Source organism: Phocoena phocoena, chromosome 19 (genome assembly GCF_963924675.1).
Source record: "Phocoena phocoena chromosome 19, mPhoPho1.1, whole genome shotgun sequence".
Taxonomy (NCBI): domain Eukaryota; kingdom Metazoa; phylum Chordata; class Mammalia; order Artiodactyla; family Phocoenidae; genus Phocoena; species Phocoena phocoena.
In genome coordinates, this window is record NC_089237.1 from 8,017,297 (window position 1) to 8,035,271 (window position 17,975).

The following is a 17,975-nucleotide window of genomic DNA, read 5'->3' on the forward strand; positions in this document are numbered from 1 at the left end:
ATAATGACTGATTGCTCAGAATGAGTTCCTCTAGGATCACCTTTTTTTCTCTAGTTTTTTCTTTAAAGTTAACCTGAGTTTTGGGTCTCTTAGTTGGCTGCTGCATCAAATGATTCTTTGGTTTTTTTGTTTTTTGGTTTTTTTGCGTACACGGGCCTCTCACTGTTGTGGCCTCTCCCATTGCGGAGCACAGGCTCCGGACGCGTAGGCTCTGTGGCATGTGGGATCTTCCCATACCGGGGCATGAACCCGTGTCCCCTGCATCGGCAGGTGGACTCTCATCCACTGCGCCACCAGGGAAGCCCGATTCTCTGGTTTTATAGGTTGCCTCCCAGTGATGCCAGATGGGATCAGCACAGCCCCAGGTGCTAGTTGCTAACGCCTATAAAATACCACCACCCCCTTCAAAGGAGAATCATTTAAGAGTTCTTTGGACTTCATCTTCAAAAGTAGCCAAAGAATTCAAGTGACGGGGTATCCCAGAAAATCTTTTGCAGTTAGTGAAATCAGGGTATAACTAAGAACATTCAGAATACTGCACACAGTTTAGGTGATCTTGGTACAGTGGTGGGACAGCAGTGATTACAAAATGAAAGTAATTAACATGTGCATGCTCTGTTGCGGAGACTAAAAGGAAAGAGGTATTCAGCCCAGAAAAACATTTCTCAGTGGATTTCCTATGAAGTCACTGTGTCTTGGGTATAACTTTGAAACAAATTAAAAAATTTTAAAACTGACTTACTAGCATTTGTGGATTTCAGATTGAGACCCGTGTAAAAGCAGTGTTTATTCTCTGACTCAGCATATTCTTTTATAAGTGAAAGTTTCAGAATAGTTGCAGGTAACAGGATGCAATCAGATGTTTTGGTGTTTATAAGTTTCCCACTAAATTGTTCTTATACTCCTCTAACCGGTTGACAGGTTTTGGTAACTACAGATGTGATGGGAATAGGGAAAAATAAAGTATGGATAAAAATGGGTCCAGGCATCGGGAAGCTATGGTTTCTCAAGTAGCTGCTTTAGTCATTAAAGCCTAAATGTCCGTTCACTTAATCACATGTCTCAATTTCTAAAGTAGCATTTTGATTCATCCCTTTTGTTAAGTGTGCTGATAGGATCGTCCCTTCAAAACCACAGACCCAAGGGCCAGGTTTTGGGCAGGGAGGCTCTTGCCTACCAGACCTGTGGAGACATCCCCCTGTCCCCTCCACTGCCTTGCGGGGTAGGGTGTAGGAACATCAGACTAGACATCAGGACAGTAAATCCCAGGGTTTGCTTAAGGGGTAGTATGGTGATAACTCAGTTGGTTTACACTTCTAATAGAAGCCCATGTAATCTAAAATAAAACTGCCTATATCAAGTCAAATTATTGAAGCCGTGACGTTTAGTGTCCAATAATGAGGGTTCATTACCCAGTAATGTCCTTTTGGTGACAACGTGGTAATACATCTCCAATGGGACTTTCTCTAATCAGGGGCCAGTAACCTTCTGCATGGTTGACTCCCATCAAATTCCCATGGTTCTTGGATTCTGAATTCTTTGTGCTAAACACCCTGCATGATACACTACTTTCCCCAACACACACAGACACAATGGTTATCCACCATTTATGCAGTTATCTAGTTTCAAATCACATTTATCGGGGCAGAAGTGAGTCGGTCCTGTTCTCAGAAAGGCTGTTCCGACATGGCCTTGAGTTGAACTGCTTTGGAGTTTGCATGAAGCTGGACTTGCTAGTGGGAGGATTTGGGCTGAGAAGCGTGCGTTTGCTTCTACTGCTGCTTGATCTTTGTTAGCTGAGAGACCCTGAGCCGCTCCACTGACCTCCTAGTCACCTCGTGCCACTGCTGTCTTGGGAACGCTCAGCTATGAAGGATGCCTGCCTCACGCTGGTGAGGGGCAGTCTCACCTTGAGAGTGTTATCTTCGGTTTTAAAGACAAATCCAGCAGAGAGCAGTCCGTTTTTTCTTGGCCAGGGTTGGGATGTCTGCCTCAGACCAGATGAGCTGAGGACAAGGTGGGGTGTCCCACAAAGAATAGGCTTCAGTGACAGTCACACATCCACTCGGTGTCCTCTGTAGGGAAGAAGCGGGGGGAGGGTCAAGGACAGTTGGAGCCCCTCTCAGGCCGAAAAGACCAGAAGGCAGCTTTGGCCACTTGAGGGGCCCAGGGCCTCAGCTGTGCAAGAACACAAAGGTCTTGGGTGCTTCAGGGTCAGCGCTGGTACAGCCAAAGGATGCCAGCCTTGTGCAGGTCCTTCCACAGGGTGGCTTCCAGGGACAGATCATGGTTCACGTAGAATATCAGTGGCTTCTTTATTCGTTCGAAATAGTGGTCAGAAAATTTCTGGTAGTTGCTTGTGATGAATCCATAGGCACTAACCTGGACGAGGACAGTCACTGAGTTAGCATTTATTGCGCTTCCACTATGTGTAAAGTGACGTGAATTTAGAAGCCATGTCCCCCTTCCTTAGCTGCCTTGTGTTGTGTGAAGGTGAGGATAAGCGGTTCTCGCCCACATGTTAATACCCTGAACTGTGCTCTTTCTGCACATTTTCTCACTCAGCCTTACAACCATCTTGGGTAGATATTGTCCCCATTTTACAAATGGGGAAACAGGCTTAGAAAGGTAACCAGACATGTGTCCCCCATCACAAACTAGTAAGTAGCTGGGCTGGATTTTGAACTTGGGTCTGTGACACCAAAGCTGTGATGATTACTGTGCTCAAGATAGAGGCAAAAAGCCCCTTACCTCCTATTCTAGTGGTGACTGCAGACAAGAAGACTCCTGTTTAAAACGGGGAAAAGGTGACCAGAGTCCAGTGGTGCCTGGCCTCAGTTCTTGCGCTGGCTTCAGTGTTGGTCACTGCCTTTTCTTGAAAACCGCTTCTCAACCTCTGTCTCCGCGCACGTCATGTGGGCACCACCCCATCGAGAATGTCTCATACAGTGATTTCAGAGATTCCTTGTGTGGTTGGCTGCCCACCTTAGTTCTAGAATGTCTTCTCAAAAAGATGTCTCTGCCCACTTTTGTTGAGAAGATTTTGCTTTCACAAGAGCAGTTGGATAAAATGTGCCTTAAACACCATATGGAGCAGCTGCCCTGGGGCAGAGGGGGTGAAAGAAGCCAGCCCAGGGGAAGGTGGCTGTGATTGGGAACTCAAGGCTGGCACTGTCCTATAAGGGACCCTGAAGACCACTTCTGCCATCCTGTTCCCGAGACCAAGATCACTCCTGCAGCTGGGGCCTCCTTCCCCCACAGGATAGAGGCCCAGAGTCCCAGATCTGGGCCAGCAGGCCTCATGTAGGGAATATCATGGATCGAATTAGGTTCCATTCAAACCTACTTTGCTGCTGTGGGCTCCTGAGAGGGAAGACCTCTTACCTGATCACAGGTATGCAGTGCTGTCAGCAACATGAGGGCTCCAGTACTAGGCATGTATAGGTCTCTGAATTTTGTGTTAATCCACTTGGATTTCAGAAACCTGGAATCAAAAAGAGCCATCAGAACTCAGGACTTTGGGTCTTGCACACTAGCTAGCTTGATGGTTGTGCCATTACACCAATTTGGTTGGAAAACTGCAAACATTTCCTGCCCTTCTACCCGAACCCATCCCCTATTTGGGAAAAGACCAAATGAACTATACACAAAAATCTTTGGTTGAGATAACAAAGAGGAGCAGGTCCTCCCAAAGGACTGCAGATGAGAGCCTTCCCCTTCCTCCTACTCTAGAAGCCTGAATCCAGTCTAACTCACCTTTCCTCTCTGCAACACCCTCCTGCACCACAGTGTCTAGGGCACAGGTGGCCTAGTTAATTAGCCGGAGATCTAAGCTTCTACCTCCAGACTTTGGCCAAGCAGGAGCCACGTATGAGGACAGAGCACACAGGTCCTGTGACTGGAGGCACCGGTGAGGTGATGCATGTGTGTGTGCACACGTACACACATTCAGAGACACCCAGAACAGTCCAAAAGTGAGGCCACAGTATGGTGACCACAGGGCTTGACCTCAGCCCTGGATTCTCATCTAGGCTTTGCTAGGCAAATCACCTAGCCTCTCAGCCTGGTCTTCCTCTGTTGAATGGTCTTCAGTTTGCCCCCCCGACCCACCTGCCACCCCTGGCCTGCTCTGTGTCTTCGGACGCTAGCCTCTGGGCTGTAGTGGGGCTTCTCAGCTGCAGCACTAATGTTACTCAGGGACAGATAGTTCTTTGTTGCAGGGGCTGAGGTCTCGTGCATTGTAGGATGGTCAGCAGCAGCCCTGGCTTCTGCCCACTCGTGGCACACACGCTTTCCTAGTGACAACCAAAAGTGTCTCCAGACCAGGACAGTTGACCTGCCCCCTGATGAGAACCACTGGTAGGAGGGGGGTGGGGTTTGAGGTCTGCAGGCAGGTGTTCCCCCGGCTCCTCCCGTGGTCTCCTGTGTTTGAGCTGTGATCAGGCCTGCAAATGATGACAACTCGGCTTCTAGCAGTCCCAATACAGCCCCACATCTGTGGTCCCCCCATGCCCAACCTAAGGCTTTCTGAGCTTTCCTAGTAAGGAAACCTGATGAGTTCCGTCTCCATTTCCCATCTACCTTGACTGATAGGACACCACCTCCATCAAGGTATAATACTCAAAGTAGTAAGTGAGGCAGTATAAGTGCTTGCGGCATCCTCATACATGGCCCCGCTGTGGGTTTAATCCTTGGGGGGATAAAGCCGGTGCTGCCGGTGGGTGTGGAGCCAGGGGTGGGGGTGAAGCAGTTCTTCCCAGCACCACCCCTACCCCTACCTACCTCTCTGTCAGGTAGCTGATGAAGTCTGGATGGAGTAGCTTGAATTTGCTGGCGGAGGCTTCTGGTCCAAAATAGGTCTGAGGCCTAGGACCCACGATAGAAGTGGGCAGAGGGGCCGGTCCCGTACGGCCCGTTGGGGAGTGAGGAGAGGGGAAGGGTGCCAGGACGGTGGTGGTGTGTGGACCGGTAGGGGCGGGGCTGGACGTAGTAGCGGGAAAAGGGGGTGTAGAAGGTGGCGGGCAGCACCGTGGGGACCACGTGCGGCTTCCCGCCCACCAGGACCTCCAAGGGCGGGGTGTACGTGAGAGAGGAGGGGGGTGTGAACAGAGCGGGAGGGGTCGGGTAGGAGCAGTTGACCGGGTGGTGGGCAGGGGGTGGGAGGAGAGGGAAGTAGAGAGACTCAGCGGGGGCGCGCTCTTGGTTCTGGGAAGGGCAGGGGAAGCACTGGTTTTGGGGGAGTGGTGAGGTGGGAGGCTGAAAGAAGGGGGGCTCCTTAAGGAAGTGGGGCACATAGGGGGCGATGTAGGGCGGGATGCGCCGAATGGGCCCGATGTAGGAGGCCGAGGGTGCAGGGCTGTAGGATGGGAACTGAGCGCCGGGCACAGGGGGAGTTTGGGAAGAGTTTCGAGAGAGAGATTTTAAGCCAGATTGGGAGGGAGATTTGGAGGCGGGTGGAGTGATGTTTTGGGCAGACCCTCGAGGCTGGACATGAGGGCTAGGGGTCAGGGAGGAAGACTGGGAAGAGGGCTGTGAGGCATTTGGGGTGGCAGGTTGAGAGGGGGGACGGGAGGAAGACCCCCGGGTTGGGGACGGGGAAGGGGCTGAGCCACCGGCGCTGGCGTAGGGCTGCTGGTTGGTGTGGTTGGATCGGGACTGGGAGGGGGACTGGGAGGGGGACGGATTAGGGGTGTGGGAGGGGGAGCTCATTGGTGTTGCGGAGGCTTATGTCTGCTCGATGTCTTTGAGCCAGCCCCCCCAGAGCCAGTCCTGCCCCGCATCACAAAGCCCACCCTCATGACCAGCTGCAGCATTGTGAGCTCTTGCAACGGATTGTTAGGTATTCATGAGGGGGGGTGGGGCACAGGGCAGGGCTGGTGGAGCCCGGCCTGGCCTCTGAGGGCTTAACCCCCAAGGAGGCCTCAGAAGCTGCTCTTTCATGGTGGGTGAGATGTCCTGGAGCCACCGAGGTGGGAGGCTGGTCATTGTCACGGGGGTGGCACAGATTTCTAAGGACCTGACTCAGGGACAAGAAGTTGTCTCAGCACCACAGGGAGGAGGTTTAGATGAGGACAGGACATGGTTCAAAAGAGCTGGACACAGGCCTGCTGCCCAGGAAGGTGGGGGAGAAAAGACAGAGGGCCCTTTGTTCCCACTTTGCCGGACACTGGGCTCACATCGCCTGCTCTCCCATTTCATGGGCAGTCTTGGGAGGGTGCCCGCCAAGAGGAATGGAATGGATACTGGCCCCCACTCTTGGTTTCCAGACACAATGTGCTGGACAGGTCCTGCGGCTGCCACTGGCTGGGTGGCTGGGTTGTTTGCGGGGACAGCAGCCCGAAGCTGAGGGGCCAGGCCTGCCTGCTCAGAAAGGAGCCCCTCGAACCTACAGCCCACCTTGTCAGGAGGGTCCCTGGGGGACCAGCAGCGTTACCTAGGCTTTCCTGAGGGTAGGAAAAGAGCTTAATCTTCTAATGCTCTGTTGAACCCGGGGGTTTTCTTGCCGCCTTCACCCCCCTTTCCCATCCGACAGTGGACCCTGGGAGCATTACCATGCCCTGCCCCCTGCCTGGCTGCTCACCTGTCCCCTTTATCGGGGCCCTCAGGGACAGGCACACCTAGAATGGCCGATCTTAGCATCATGTAGTCGCGGATGTCTGAGGGGATGAAGATATAGCGCAGGTCCTGTCGGAGGGACAGAGAAACAGCCACAGTGGGAACAAGACCACGTCAAGATCCTGCTCAGAGTGGACCGCTCTCCGCCCAGTCTGTCTGCCCTGACGGGAGCATTTCCCTCTTACGCCTGCAATTCCCACTTTCAGGTACCCTGCTGGTTTCAGTACTCAAATCCTTCGATACTCTTCCCTTCAAGAAGCGACGCTTAATTGCCATCCCCTTGAGTGTGGGCTGGACTTAGTGACTAATGAACAAAAGGAAAAAGTGGAAGTAAGGAAGGGTATGTGACCTTGGAAAGTGGGTCATAAAAGGCACTGGAGCGTCCTTGCTCTCTGGGATCGCTCACTCTGGGGGAGCAAGGGCTGTGAGGGAGCCATCTGAGCTCCGGCCAGAGGCAGGCCTGAGGACTGCAGCCCCTGCCCGTCCTGACCGCGACCGCTGGGGGACCCTGAGGAGACCCCGCTGAGCTGCTCCTGAGTTCCTGACCCGTGAAAACTGTGAGATAATCGGTGTGTGTTGCTTAAAGCTACTAGGTTTGGGGGTAGTTTGTCATGCAGTTATAGATAATGCCTACAGGTTCTGTGGCTACACCAGAAGTGGAGCTGTCCCATGTTGTTCTGTCACGAGCTGAAAGAGACCTCGGTGCACAGACACTGTGGCTAGGACACCCCTGAATTCCCTGGTCAGAGGAGGAAGCGTCTAGAAACTCAAACCAGTCCTACTGAGCATCCCAGAACCCTTATACTGGGACCTCCCCGCTGCATGTGGTAACCAGCCCGCTCTAGAAGCGAAGCACTATTACAGCCACCAGCTGTGGCTGAAAGAACCTGGAAGCGGCAGACAGACTCAGATTCCAGTTCTGCTCCGAAGCTGGGGCTCTGGGCGTGTTTTCCTCGATTGCTCGGCTGAGCCTCAGCTTCCCGCACGGTCTGCTGTGAGCCCTCAGGAGGGCACACATCATTCTTCCAGTGGGCAGCGTGAGAGATGGAAACAACCCTGCACTGCTGTCAGAGGGGCCTGGATTTTGATGATTCTGGCTGGGTGGTGGCCTTGGACACACCGCCCTCTGGAAAGGGGCTGCTGTGATGCCTGTATCCGGTGCTGGGAAGGGGGGAGGCACTCAGTAAATACTGTGTGTAGCCTGAGCTCTGGGTGCGGGGGAGTCTGGATTTGAATCCAGCCCCGCCGCTGCTTTACTGACTGAAGGGGCCCTGAGCCTTAGTCTCCTCACCAGTAAGACAGGGCTGGCGTGGCCTCTGTAAGTGCCTGGCATTCCATAAGCTTTCAGTCAATATTCATTCGTGTTCCACCCCAGAGTTGTCCTGAGCCACCTGAAACCACAGGGCGCCCCTGCCCAGATCCGCCCCTTCAGTGGCTCCATTGCGTGGGCCCAAGACCCTGGCACAGCCTCTCTATGCACTGGGCTGGGGCTTGGGAACCCTGTGGCCCACCCCTCAGACACGGGTTGGGAAACAATGGCACCGACTGTCAGTGGCAGCCTCACCTGTCCCTGCGGCACAGAGGTGAAGCCCAGGTTTGAGTAGGAGATGAGGGAGTTCTTCATTGTGTTTACAGTGAAACCGTAGAAGGAGGTCTTGGTGCCCACGTCCTTCTCAAAGCCTTTGATCACAGCACCATTGAGTCTGGTCCAAACAGAGGCCCATCAGCCTGCTTGTGGCTACAGGATGCTGCGTGTTTACTTCCATCCCCAGGGGGCCTCACCTGTCCCTGTTCCATCCCCAGGGTTCTGTCACTCCCTCTGCCCACAGCAGCCCCAGTGCCCGGTCACTAGCCCCATCCCCACAACTCGGGACCTGAAGGGATGCCTTGTGAAGTGGACCAAGCTGACCCTGGCAGCTCCTTCCACCTGGGTCCCCTTAGCCGACCACACCCTCGCTTATCTTCAGGGCTTGTTTGCATAATGCCTGTCTGCCGTTACAACTGCTGAGCTGCCTGAGGCCACTGCTGCCTTGGCCCATGCCCTCACCTATGATGCACCCCCCCCCCCCCCCCCCCCCCGCCGCCGCCGGGGGGCTGGCTGGGGACCAGCTCTCCACCCAGCTCCTCTCCTGCTTCCTCCCTGGCCCCTGCCCCACATACCTGAACACGTAGTCATGGGCATCAATGTTCTGACCCTGGCGGGAACCATTCAGAATGCCTCCATTACCCACCACGGCACACCGGATGCAGCCCGGAAGCAGCTCCCTGGAGACAGCAAACAGCCTGGTGCTCTCAGAGCCATTCAGGAGGCTTAGGGTGGAGGCGATGGCTGTGGGTGTGGGACAGGGTGGGGCACCACGAGGGGTCACATGGGTCATTGGGGCCTTCTCAAGACTTCCTGGCTCCCCACCTGCCCGAGGCCTGACACCAGCCCCTCTCCAGAGGCACAGAGGGTGGAGGACAGTGAAATGCCAGTGGGAAGAGGGTGGTGGGGCAGGGGGTTTGGCTGTGCCCTCAATCATCTCAAGATCTCATACCAGTCCTCCCAGGACCGTGTGTATTCCCAAAGAAAATAATCGGAGGCATGGTGGGGCGGGGGCAGCTTTAACGTGGAGGGGGCTCTGGGCGGTTTCCCACAGCAGCAACCATCCACAGGCTGTTTGAGGCCCCACAGCCGCTGTCCTCGGCCACCTCTGGGCACTGGCATCTTTCACACCAGGGAAGCCCCAGGATGGTGAGAGCCACTTGCAGGGGCAACCAGGCCCCTCTTCTGGACACTGTGGTGCTTATAGAGATGAGGGGGGAGGGAGTCAGGAGTCGCACAGCAGGGGTGTTGAGCCCTGAGGCCCGCCTGGGAGGAAGAGGCAGGGGGTCCACATCTTGGTGCTGTGAGGGAGGAGAGGCCCATTCCGGCACCAAGGCCAAAAGCAGGAACAATGGAGTAGTTGAGGCCAGAGGGCTGCAGGCTACCTTGGCTGGAGAGCCCCTGCCAGCCATAGGGGGCTTTGTGCCGGCTCAGGCTGTCCCAGAGCTCCTGGGTGAAGAGGTTCCCTGACAGCAGCACTGGAATGGAGAGATCAAACAGATCCCGGAAGTGAGGGTGCCGTTGAATGGCGAGATAAAGTGGGTGTCGACAGGGCAGGTTCTGTGGGTGAGAAGAGAAGAGGGCTGTTTCTGGGGGTTGGGGTGGGCAGGAGCCACCGGAGGGCTGGGAGGGAAGCGCCGCCCTTCTCCCTCTAGACTTGGGCAACCCCCCGATCTGCAGGCCCAGGCGGCCTGTAGTGCAGCAGCCCAGTGGGGCTGAGAGCTTTCTGGATTTACCCTGCCCAGCCCTTCTCCTGGATGCCACATCTGGGGCCTGATGGCTCTGGCCTCCTACAACTTCACCTCACACTAGGGGGGAACTTTGAGGCATTTTCCCACAAATGGGTAAGACCTGCCTGCCCTGTAGTGGAGGAGGAGGTCCAGCCTGGGCTTAGGAATCCGTCAGCCTGGATCCAAATCCTAGCTCTGGCAGTCCTTGCCGTAGGATTCACGTGGAACAGGCTGCTGGGAAGACTTATGACATGTTTCTGCCGGTCGGTGCCTATACTGAATTGAAGAGTGTCCCCTCCCCCAATTCATGTCTGCCTGGAACCTCAGAATGTGACCTTATTTGGAAATAGGGTCTTTGCAGGTGTAATTAGTAAGATGAGGTCATACTGTATTAAGGTGGGCCCTAAATTCAATGACTGGTATCCTCATAAGAAGGCATGTGCTGATGGGGGCAGAGATTGAGTGATGCAGCTACAAGCCAAGAAACACCTGGAGCCTCCAGATGCCGGAAGAGGCCAGGAGGGATTCTTCCCTAGAGCCTTCAGAGGGAGGCTGGCCCTGCTGACACCTTGATTTCAGACATCTGCCCTCTAGAACTGTGAGAGAATCCATTTCTCTTGTTTTAAGCCACCCAGTTTGTGGTAATTTGTTCCAGCTGCCATAGAAAGCCCTCGAGGGCCTCTGCACACAGCGACCTTGAAGGAGGGCAGTGTACCAAAAAGACCTCAGCTCCATCTGCCTGCAGCCCCCATGTCAGAATCCTGAACAGCCTCGGCTTGGGTGGAGCTGTTCTTCCCACTGAAGGGGGCTCTTTGTTGGTTTGATCAAAGGACAATGCAGGAAAGAGCTGTACAGTCATTTCTGCTCTTATGTGACATATGAGTGCCTAAAAATCATTATGCAGAATCGTGCAACCAAAACCACAGGGCTTTGGGGGAAAGGGATTAGCAGCGCAACACTCAAAAACTTGATCAGTGATGCATAAAATAAGAACGTGGGTAAGATAGGAGCAGTTTTACATACATTCGCTGGTTAAGAAATATATAAGTACTACTAAAAATATGGCACTTGACCTTGGAAAAGACTTGACATTTGCTTGGGGATGTGGGTGTCGGAAGGGTGGCAGCTTGGGAGTTTTCGTGAAGTGGTGGAAAGCTGGTTATAATGTATGCGATGAAGCGGATGGCTATCTGAAGTGTGCGTGTATGCCTTTTGTGTATTCCTACATGGCTCCCTTTGGTTGAGTGTGGTTTTCCGCATTTACCAGTGTTCTTGCTGACAAAATCACTAAAAACACACGGAATTTGGATTATGCTCATATTGTTTACTAATATAGCAAATCTTTATGGAACAAATTCATGTCTTCAAAGCAAGCATTAAGCCGAACTGACAGCGCTAATTTCACTACTATTCGGTTTATCATAGGGATGTTTTCCAGGGCCTTCTTTACGAGGCTCCAAGAGAAAAATCTTCAGGTCTCTGTATCTGGAAAGGCTGCACTTTCCTTGGGCAGCTGGCTTGCTTTTTACCTCATGGACAGGGTGGCAAACTTTCCTTCTTTGCCGTGGCCACTAGGAAGCTAAGAGCCGGATATATAGCCCATCTCTTACACCCTGTGGCATATTTTTCATGCACTTATCTGACGTTGTCTAATTTTCCTCCCTTTATTTTTCCTTTACCTGCTTCTTCATTTTATTCTCTTCTTTTTTGCCATGTCATATGTGTCCGAAAGCCACCTCAAATCCTTTTTTTAAACGAGGTGGGGAAATATGTCAATTAGCACCAAGCAGCTCAAGGTGAAAAGGACTTTAGGAAAAGTAAAGGTGACATGACCAAGCACTTATAAGACCCTCGACGCCTCTCTTCAGCCCGCTGGCCAAGTGTCCACCCGGCCTCTGTTATCAGGAAGGGGTCCCCATCATCTGCCCAGGGCTGCCTACTCTGTCTCTGACCGCTCAGCGGTCACTAAGTCTTGCATGGGGTGAAATCTTGCTCCCTGAGGCTTCAGTTAACAATTTCCAGTCTCTGGGGCATTAAAAACAACTCTTAAACCGGAATCAAGCCAGAATTACACAGTCATCACCCCTCCCAACTACAGCACGCAGAGGGGGTGTGGCCGTATCGCTCAGTGGTTCAGAGCCAGGCTCTGGGGTCGAATGAGAAGCTCGAACCCCTGTACCACCTCTTCTCCATGAGCGACCTTAGCCTTTCTGCGCCTCATTTTACTCATCTGTAAAACTGCCTCACAGGCTTGCAATGAGGCTTAAGTGAGAGAACTCACATAAAACGCTTGAGACGGCCTTTCAGGCCACAGTCAGCGTGATCTGTTATAGAGCAGGGCCTGGAAGTGCTCAAACGTCTTCCCAGGGCTTGGTGTTTACTTCATGGTGAGCAGTTTAAATGTGACTTTTACAGTAAAAAGACATTTTGAGGAGTAGAATGTAAAGGTCACAGGACTTTTAAAGACAAATCGAGACTTCCCAGAACTTTTCAGCTGGCTACACCCCAAGGAGTAAATATGGAGTCACCCTTCTCTGCTGTTAGGGTTCAGGGAACCTCCGTGGTCAGGTCTGAGGAGCCCTGACTGGCTGGCTGCTCAGTTCTCTGCTTCCTTTGGGGGAATGGCGGTGGGGGGGGGGCGGTGGTTCCAGAGTGCTCCCGCCATCAGGCTCCTGAGAATGTTCTCATTTGTGCTTCTCTTTCCCCTTTTCCCCCCAATGCTAACTTGAGAATGTGAGAAACCGCCCCAGGGTAGCTGGCCCCAGTACCTTTCTCGTCGTAGAATTCGATGCCTTGGGTCCAAAGAAAGTTCCAGACGATGTGATGTTCCTGGGGGAGAAGGCAGAAGTAAAGCAGGGATCTCACCTGCCCCTGGAACCTGCTGTCTGGCTCTGTTAGCTCTGGGGGCTGACATTCCATCAGGGTCTGATTGTTTTTTCTGTGCTCTGATTCTTGCCCATCCCTCTCTCTTTGGGCACACAAAATACTGTCCTATTATTATGCTCTACCCAGAAACCAAGAAATAAAGAAGCCCCTTGGCAAGCGGCTGAAATGTGGAGTGTATAGGAACAGTGAGGTGGTGGTTAAGAGATGAAAATATAAAATAGGAAAGATTGCCAGCCCCCTGGGATTGTGACCATCTGTGGGGTCTCCCTGCCAAAAGGCCCCAGAAACAGGTGTTAGATCCCAGGTGCCTTGGGCGCCCTTCACCTGGTGAAGGGCATGGGTCTGAAGCCTGACTCCGTGGATTTGTGTCCCAGGATCTCTGGAAGCTACTGAACTTCTTGGAACCTCAGTCTCTGTGTCTCTTCAGCTGGGGTAATCATACAAGTGTGAAGATAATCACATTGAGACAGGCTGGGACCTGGGGGCCTTTGCTGCAGTGCTTGCACGTGGACAAACGACCCCTCGAGCCACAGAATGCAAAGAAACTTATAAGGGACTAAAAATAGCTGGGTGCGTGTGCAAATGATGAACAAGATACAAAAAGACGAAAACCTCAGCAAAAGCAGCGTGTCGAGGAAAAGCAGGACACTGCACATGTACCTGCACAGGTAGTACCACCAAGGGGGTGGGCACCTAAGCACCCCCTCTGGCCCAACGCCTGGACCCATTCCTACTGTCACCCAGTATAAGGAACCAACTCGCGCCCCTCCCTCCCCCAGGGAGCAAGCAAGGGAACCTGTTACTTGTTTTCGCTTCCCCCTACTGCAGCAGGGGCCCCGGTAAACCCTTGCCTGAACTGTTGGGAGGTGCAAACACAGAATTTTTTTTTTTTTTTTTTTTTTTTTTTTTTTTCGGTACACAGGCCTCGCACCGCTGTGGCCTCTCCCGCCGCGGAGCACAGGCTCCGGACGCGCAGGCCCAGCGGCCACGGCTCACGGGCCCAGCCGCTCCGCGGCATGCGGGATCCTCCCGGACCGGGGCACGAACCCGCGTCCCCTGCATCTGCAGGCGGACTCCAAACCACTGCGCCACCAGGGAAGCCCTACAAACACAGAATTTATGTTACCTTACATAAAAAGCCTGCCTTCGGGTTTGTGAAAGACCATGGAGGAGCAGGCCAGGAAAAGCAGGGTGATCCCTTCCCCCACCTGTCCCTTGTGCCCCAGAGGGGCCACCCACATAATCCTGTAGTTCGTCTTTGAGGAACTGGGACTGTGGTGCTCAGCCTAGGTGGCCTTCGAGAATCCTAGGGAGCTTTTGCTCCCTCCCCAGTGATTCTAACACGCAACCAGGCTTGGAACCTGATGGAGGAACTGCTGAATTGGTGGAATAGAGACAGAAGGGACGGAGTTGTGGGGCGGGGCTGGGGAGCCCCCCAGTCCAGTTTTGCTGCTCTGAATTGCCCCAGCCTCAGGGAGGCCTGCTCCTCTCTCCAGAGCACCCCTTACGCTCACAGACTTCCCCCAGCCCCTCCCACTCCGGAATCCATGGGCATTTACACACCAGCCTGGGAGCTGGGAAGGAGTGGGGAAGGGGCCAGCCCAGCTCACCCGCACCCCTATGGAAAATTTAACCAGCCCGAGGAGAAAGGAGGTCGATGTTGTGCAGTTTTTCATAAAACTAAATTTACTCAACTTAGATCATATTCTTAGGAATTCTTCGCCCTAAAATAGCCTTCTCTTTCACAAAATAATGTTCACGGTAGATGGTAACTGGCAGGTAACTGGCGTCCTGTAGTATCCTCACCGCCTCCTCCAGAAAAAAACAAGTCTAGAAATCCAAGCCCAGGAACTACTGATTCAGATTCTTCTGTGAGTACATTCCTGAACCGATTCCACTCTCTAACCTGCAAGGAGAGCCCCATCTCGGGTGTGGTAGGCTGGTCCCAGGGCCTTGCTTCCCTGGACTCTCCACTGTAGCCAGCCAGGTCGGTCTGTTTTTGGTCTCCAGTTGGGGAGGTCGCACAGCCTGCTGTCCCCGCCCAGATTTCCATCCCACCTGCCACCCTGCTTACCCACCTCCTACCGAGACTTAGTCTGGACCTGGCCCCTGGGGTTTAATTACAGCACAGACATCACCAAAACAACAAGGGTATGGACAGGTTCTTGGGTTGTACTAGGTTTTTGAAAGATGAAAGATCTTTAAAAAAAGCTTTGTTGAGGTGTGATGGATGTTCAGCAAACCTCATATTTAGAGTGGTATTAGTTACTTTCAACAGATGTTCAAGTGTGTTTCAAAACATCCTTACATAAAACTGACAAGGATCCCCTTTCTTAATACCCTCAATATTCTCCGTCCTCCTTATGCAATTTCTGACTCCAGGGAGATGAAATAACTTCAGGTATTGCCTGTTAGAGTACCTTTTGTTCTAAAGGGACGGGACTTATCATCAGTGGCAAGGGTGTTTCATATTGTTTGGAACTTTGGGTGGCTTCTGACCTTGTTTCCTGATAGCAGACGCTAATTTTGATTTCATTGCCTTATTCCTGGAGCAAGGTTTAGTAAGGACTGTGCCGGTGGGAAAGTGCTGGGAAGGGAAAGACAGGCCCCGCAGGCCTCAGAAATCCAGGCTCTGGGCACAGCTTGGCCCACCTTCCAGAAGTAAAGCTAAATCCTTTTGAGGCTTCTTCAGTAACTGGAACCATCACCTAGCAAAGGCAGGCTCTCAGATTTCTCCCCCTGGGGCACAAATGAAAGAAAGGTGCCCACGGTCGGCGAAAGGGAGCGGAGCGCAGGAGGAGGCTCAGGGACGGGAACTTGGATGGAGCCCAGGATGGGCCCCAGTTCGCCGATCGCGCCCGATTGCGCCCAGACGGTGCTTATCAAAATAAACGGAGCAGAGAGCCGGGAGTTAAGGGAGCCCGGCGCGGGGAGGGCGGGGACCACAGCTAGAGGGAGAGGCGACCCGCCGCATCCCGGCTGAGGAGCCCGGCCAAGTTGGAACCGGGAGACTTGGATTCCTGCTCCCAAGGAGAGCTTGAAAAAAACGTGACGTTAGCGAGGGACAATGGGTGGCAAAAACGGGACTGTTTTTAAAAGATTCAGGTGTCCTAGCCAAATCTGGACAATAGAAAGGGTTTCTACTCAGGGCCGGAGGGAAGTAAGCGTAAGGTTGTCGGGAGCGGATCGCCGGTGCGCAAGGGGCGAAGCTCCTCTCCGACCCCGGCAGAGGCTGTGGGGCCCCGGCAGCACGAGTTTAACGCCGGGGTGGAGGCTCTGGGGACAAAGGGCCGCAGCCCGAGTGCCCGCGGCAAGCCACCCCGGAGGGCGCCCCAGCCCTGAGCTGGGCGCCCCAGCCCTGAGCTGGGCGCCCCGCGCGTCCCCTGCGCCCTCCAGACAGGTCCCGCGCGGCAGCCCCTACCTGGCTCCGGTCAGGGGCCCCGGGTACGACTCCACCGCCGAGGAGTACAGGGCGACGAGGATCCCCAAGCAGACAACCGCGAACAGGAGCAACAGCCAGAAGACAGGGACGCGCGGGAGCCCCATGCAGCCCCGGCCCGCGGGCGCCCCGTCGGCCGCAGTCCCGGGCAGAGCGGAGAGTCCCGGGTGGGCCGGGCCGGACGCCTGGACTCTGTGGCCCCTCCCCGCCTATCCCCGTTCTGCCCGCGCCGAGCCTCCGGACGCCGCCGCACCCTCGGGGCCTGCGCGACGGGTCCCGGGGGCTGGGGGTGGGGGGGGAGAATGTAGCGCCGGCGCCGGGAACTGCAGTGGCCCCGCCGGCGCCCAGCCCGGGGACACCGCGAGCCGTGGTTGGGCAGGGCGCTTCCCGGTACCTTCAAGGGCGGGCGCGCGCGGTCCGGGAGCTGCGGGGCGCGGGGAGACGCTGCCACCTGACGCGTGGGCTGCGCACTGCGCCCTCGGGGGCCCCCCGGCTCGCGGCTTCCCGACGACGCCCGAGGTCCATGGGAGGGGCGGCGAGGATGGAGGAGCGAACACCGACAGCCCAGACCCTGGGTAGAGCTGGAGGGGGTGAGGTAGGGGGCCTGCCCGGTTGGGATGGGTGGGGGAGCTGAGGCTGTTCGTCCTCCTCATTTGGTGACCGGCTGGGGCCCTCAGTCGCACTGCCTTCCTGTTACAAACCGAGGCCAACCTGGAGATCTCAGCAGTCCATTGACACCTGAAGGGTGTAGCAGGGGATCCGGTGTCAGCAGGAAGGGCTGGGGAAGCTCGGGCACTAGTGCTCTGGAAGCAGAGCCCTTCCAGGGAGTGAACAGTAGGTGACACAGTGTATTTTCCAGTGGGCCACGTCCTGGCCTCGGAAACCTGTGAAATGCCCCAGACTCCCCCCCCACCCCAACTATCAGAGCCTGCAATGACAGGGACCTTGTCCGTTTCTACCGGCTTTCTGCTCTCCCCTGTCCTTCACGAATGGGAGCAGGTCTGGGTGCAGCAACAGGTATCTGTGCACTTGCAGAGCTTCCCAGAAAGCTTCCTGGAGCCTCTGCTCGCGGGCAGGAATGGGTCCTTCAGGCTCAGTTCTCACAATTTAAAAAAATGCACCTTGCCACCCTGCTGATGGACACTACTTAGAATTGATGGTTTCGAGTCTTTTCCTTTAATCTTTATGGTTTTCAATTGCCAAAATCCCTGTCCTTGTTACTTATCCCATGATCAGCACCTTCTCCCATTTCTTCAGTGATTGATAAAGCATCAAACATATCTCTAAGCCCCCCAATTGCAAACCTATCCCTCTCTCTCGTGACAGCCTCACCTACTTCATGAAGAAGGGGAATCACTGTTGCATACGTACGAACGAGTCACCTACATACAAACAAGTTCTGTTCGGAGAGTGTGTTCTAAGTCCAGTTTGTTTCGTAAGTCCAACGAAGTTAGCCTAGGTACCCAACTAACACAATCAGCTATATAGTACTGTACTGTAATAGGTTTATAATACTTTTCACACAAATAATACATAAAAAACAAACAAAAAATAAAACATTTTTAATCTCACAGTACAGTACCTTGAAAAGTACAGTAGTCCCAGCTACATCACCGCTGCTTTTACGCTTGCTTCCGGACATCCTGGGCTTGAAATAAAGACACTGCACGACTGTGCTCTATACAGCACTGTACAGTAAAGTACACAAAGGCACAGCCAC

General features: G+C 54.0%; 2 protein-coding genes across 2 annotated transcripts; both read right to left on the reverse strand.

Moving 5' to 3' along the window:
• Positions 1 to 2,214: 2,214 nt before the first annotated feature.
• Positions 2,215 to 16,591, reverse strand: LOC136138725 (alpha-N-acetylgalactosaminide alpha-2,6-sialyltransferase 2-like). Its single transcript, XM_065897549.1, has 9 exons — positions 16,238 to 16,591; positions 12,699 to 12,759; positions 9,586 to 9,760; positions 8,776 to 8,944; positions 8,180 to 8,318; positions 6,581 to 6,684; positions 4,783 to 4,866; positions 3,385 to 3,484; positions 2,215 to 2,382 (listed from the first exon to the last, which is right to left on the reverse strand). The coding sequence occupies exons 1-9, from the start codon at positions 16,360 to 16,362 to the stop codon at positions 2,215 to 2,217; spliced, it is 1,125 nt and encodes a 374-aa protein (XP_065753621.1). The 5' UTR covers positions 16,363 to 16,591.
• LOC136138316 (uncharacterized) lies at positions 4,966 to 5,709 on the reverse strand (the record flags this gene model as incomplete). Its single annotated transcript, XM_065896980.1, has 1 exon — positions 4,966 to 5,709. A coding segment is annotated over exon 1 (744 nt), but the record flags the coding sequence as incomplete, so codon positions are not given.
• Positions 16,592 to 17,975: the final 1,384 nt, after the last annotated feature.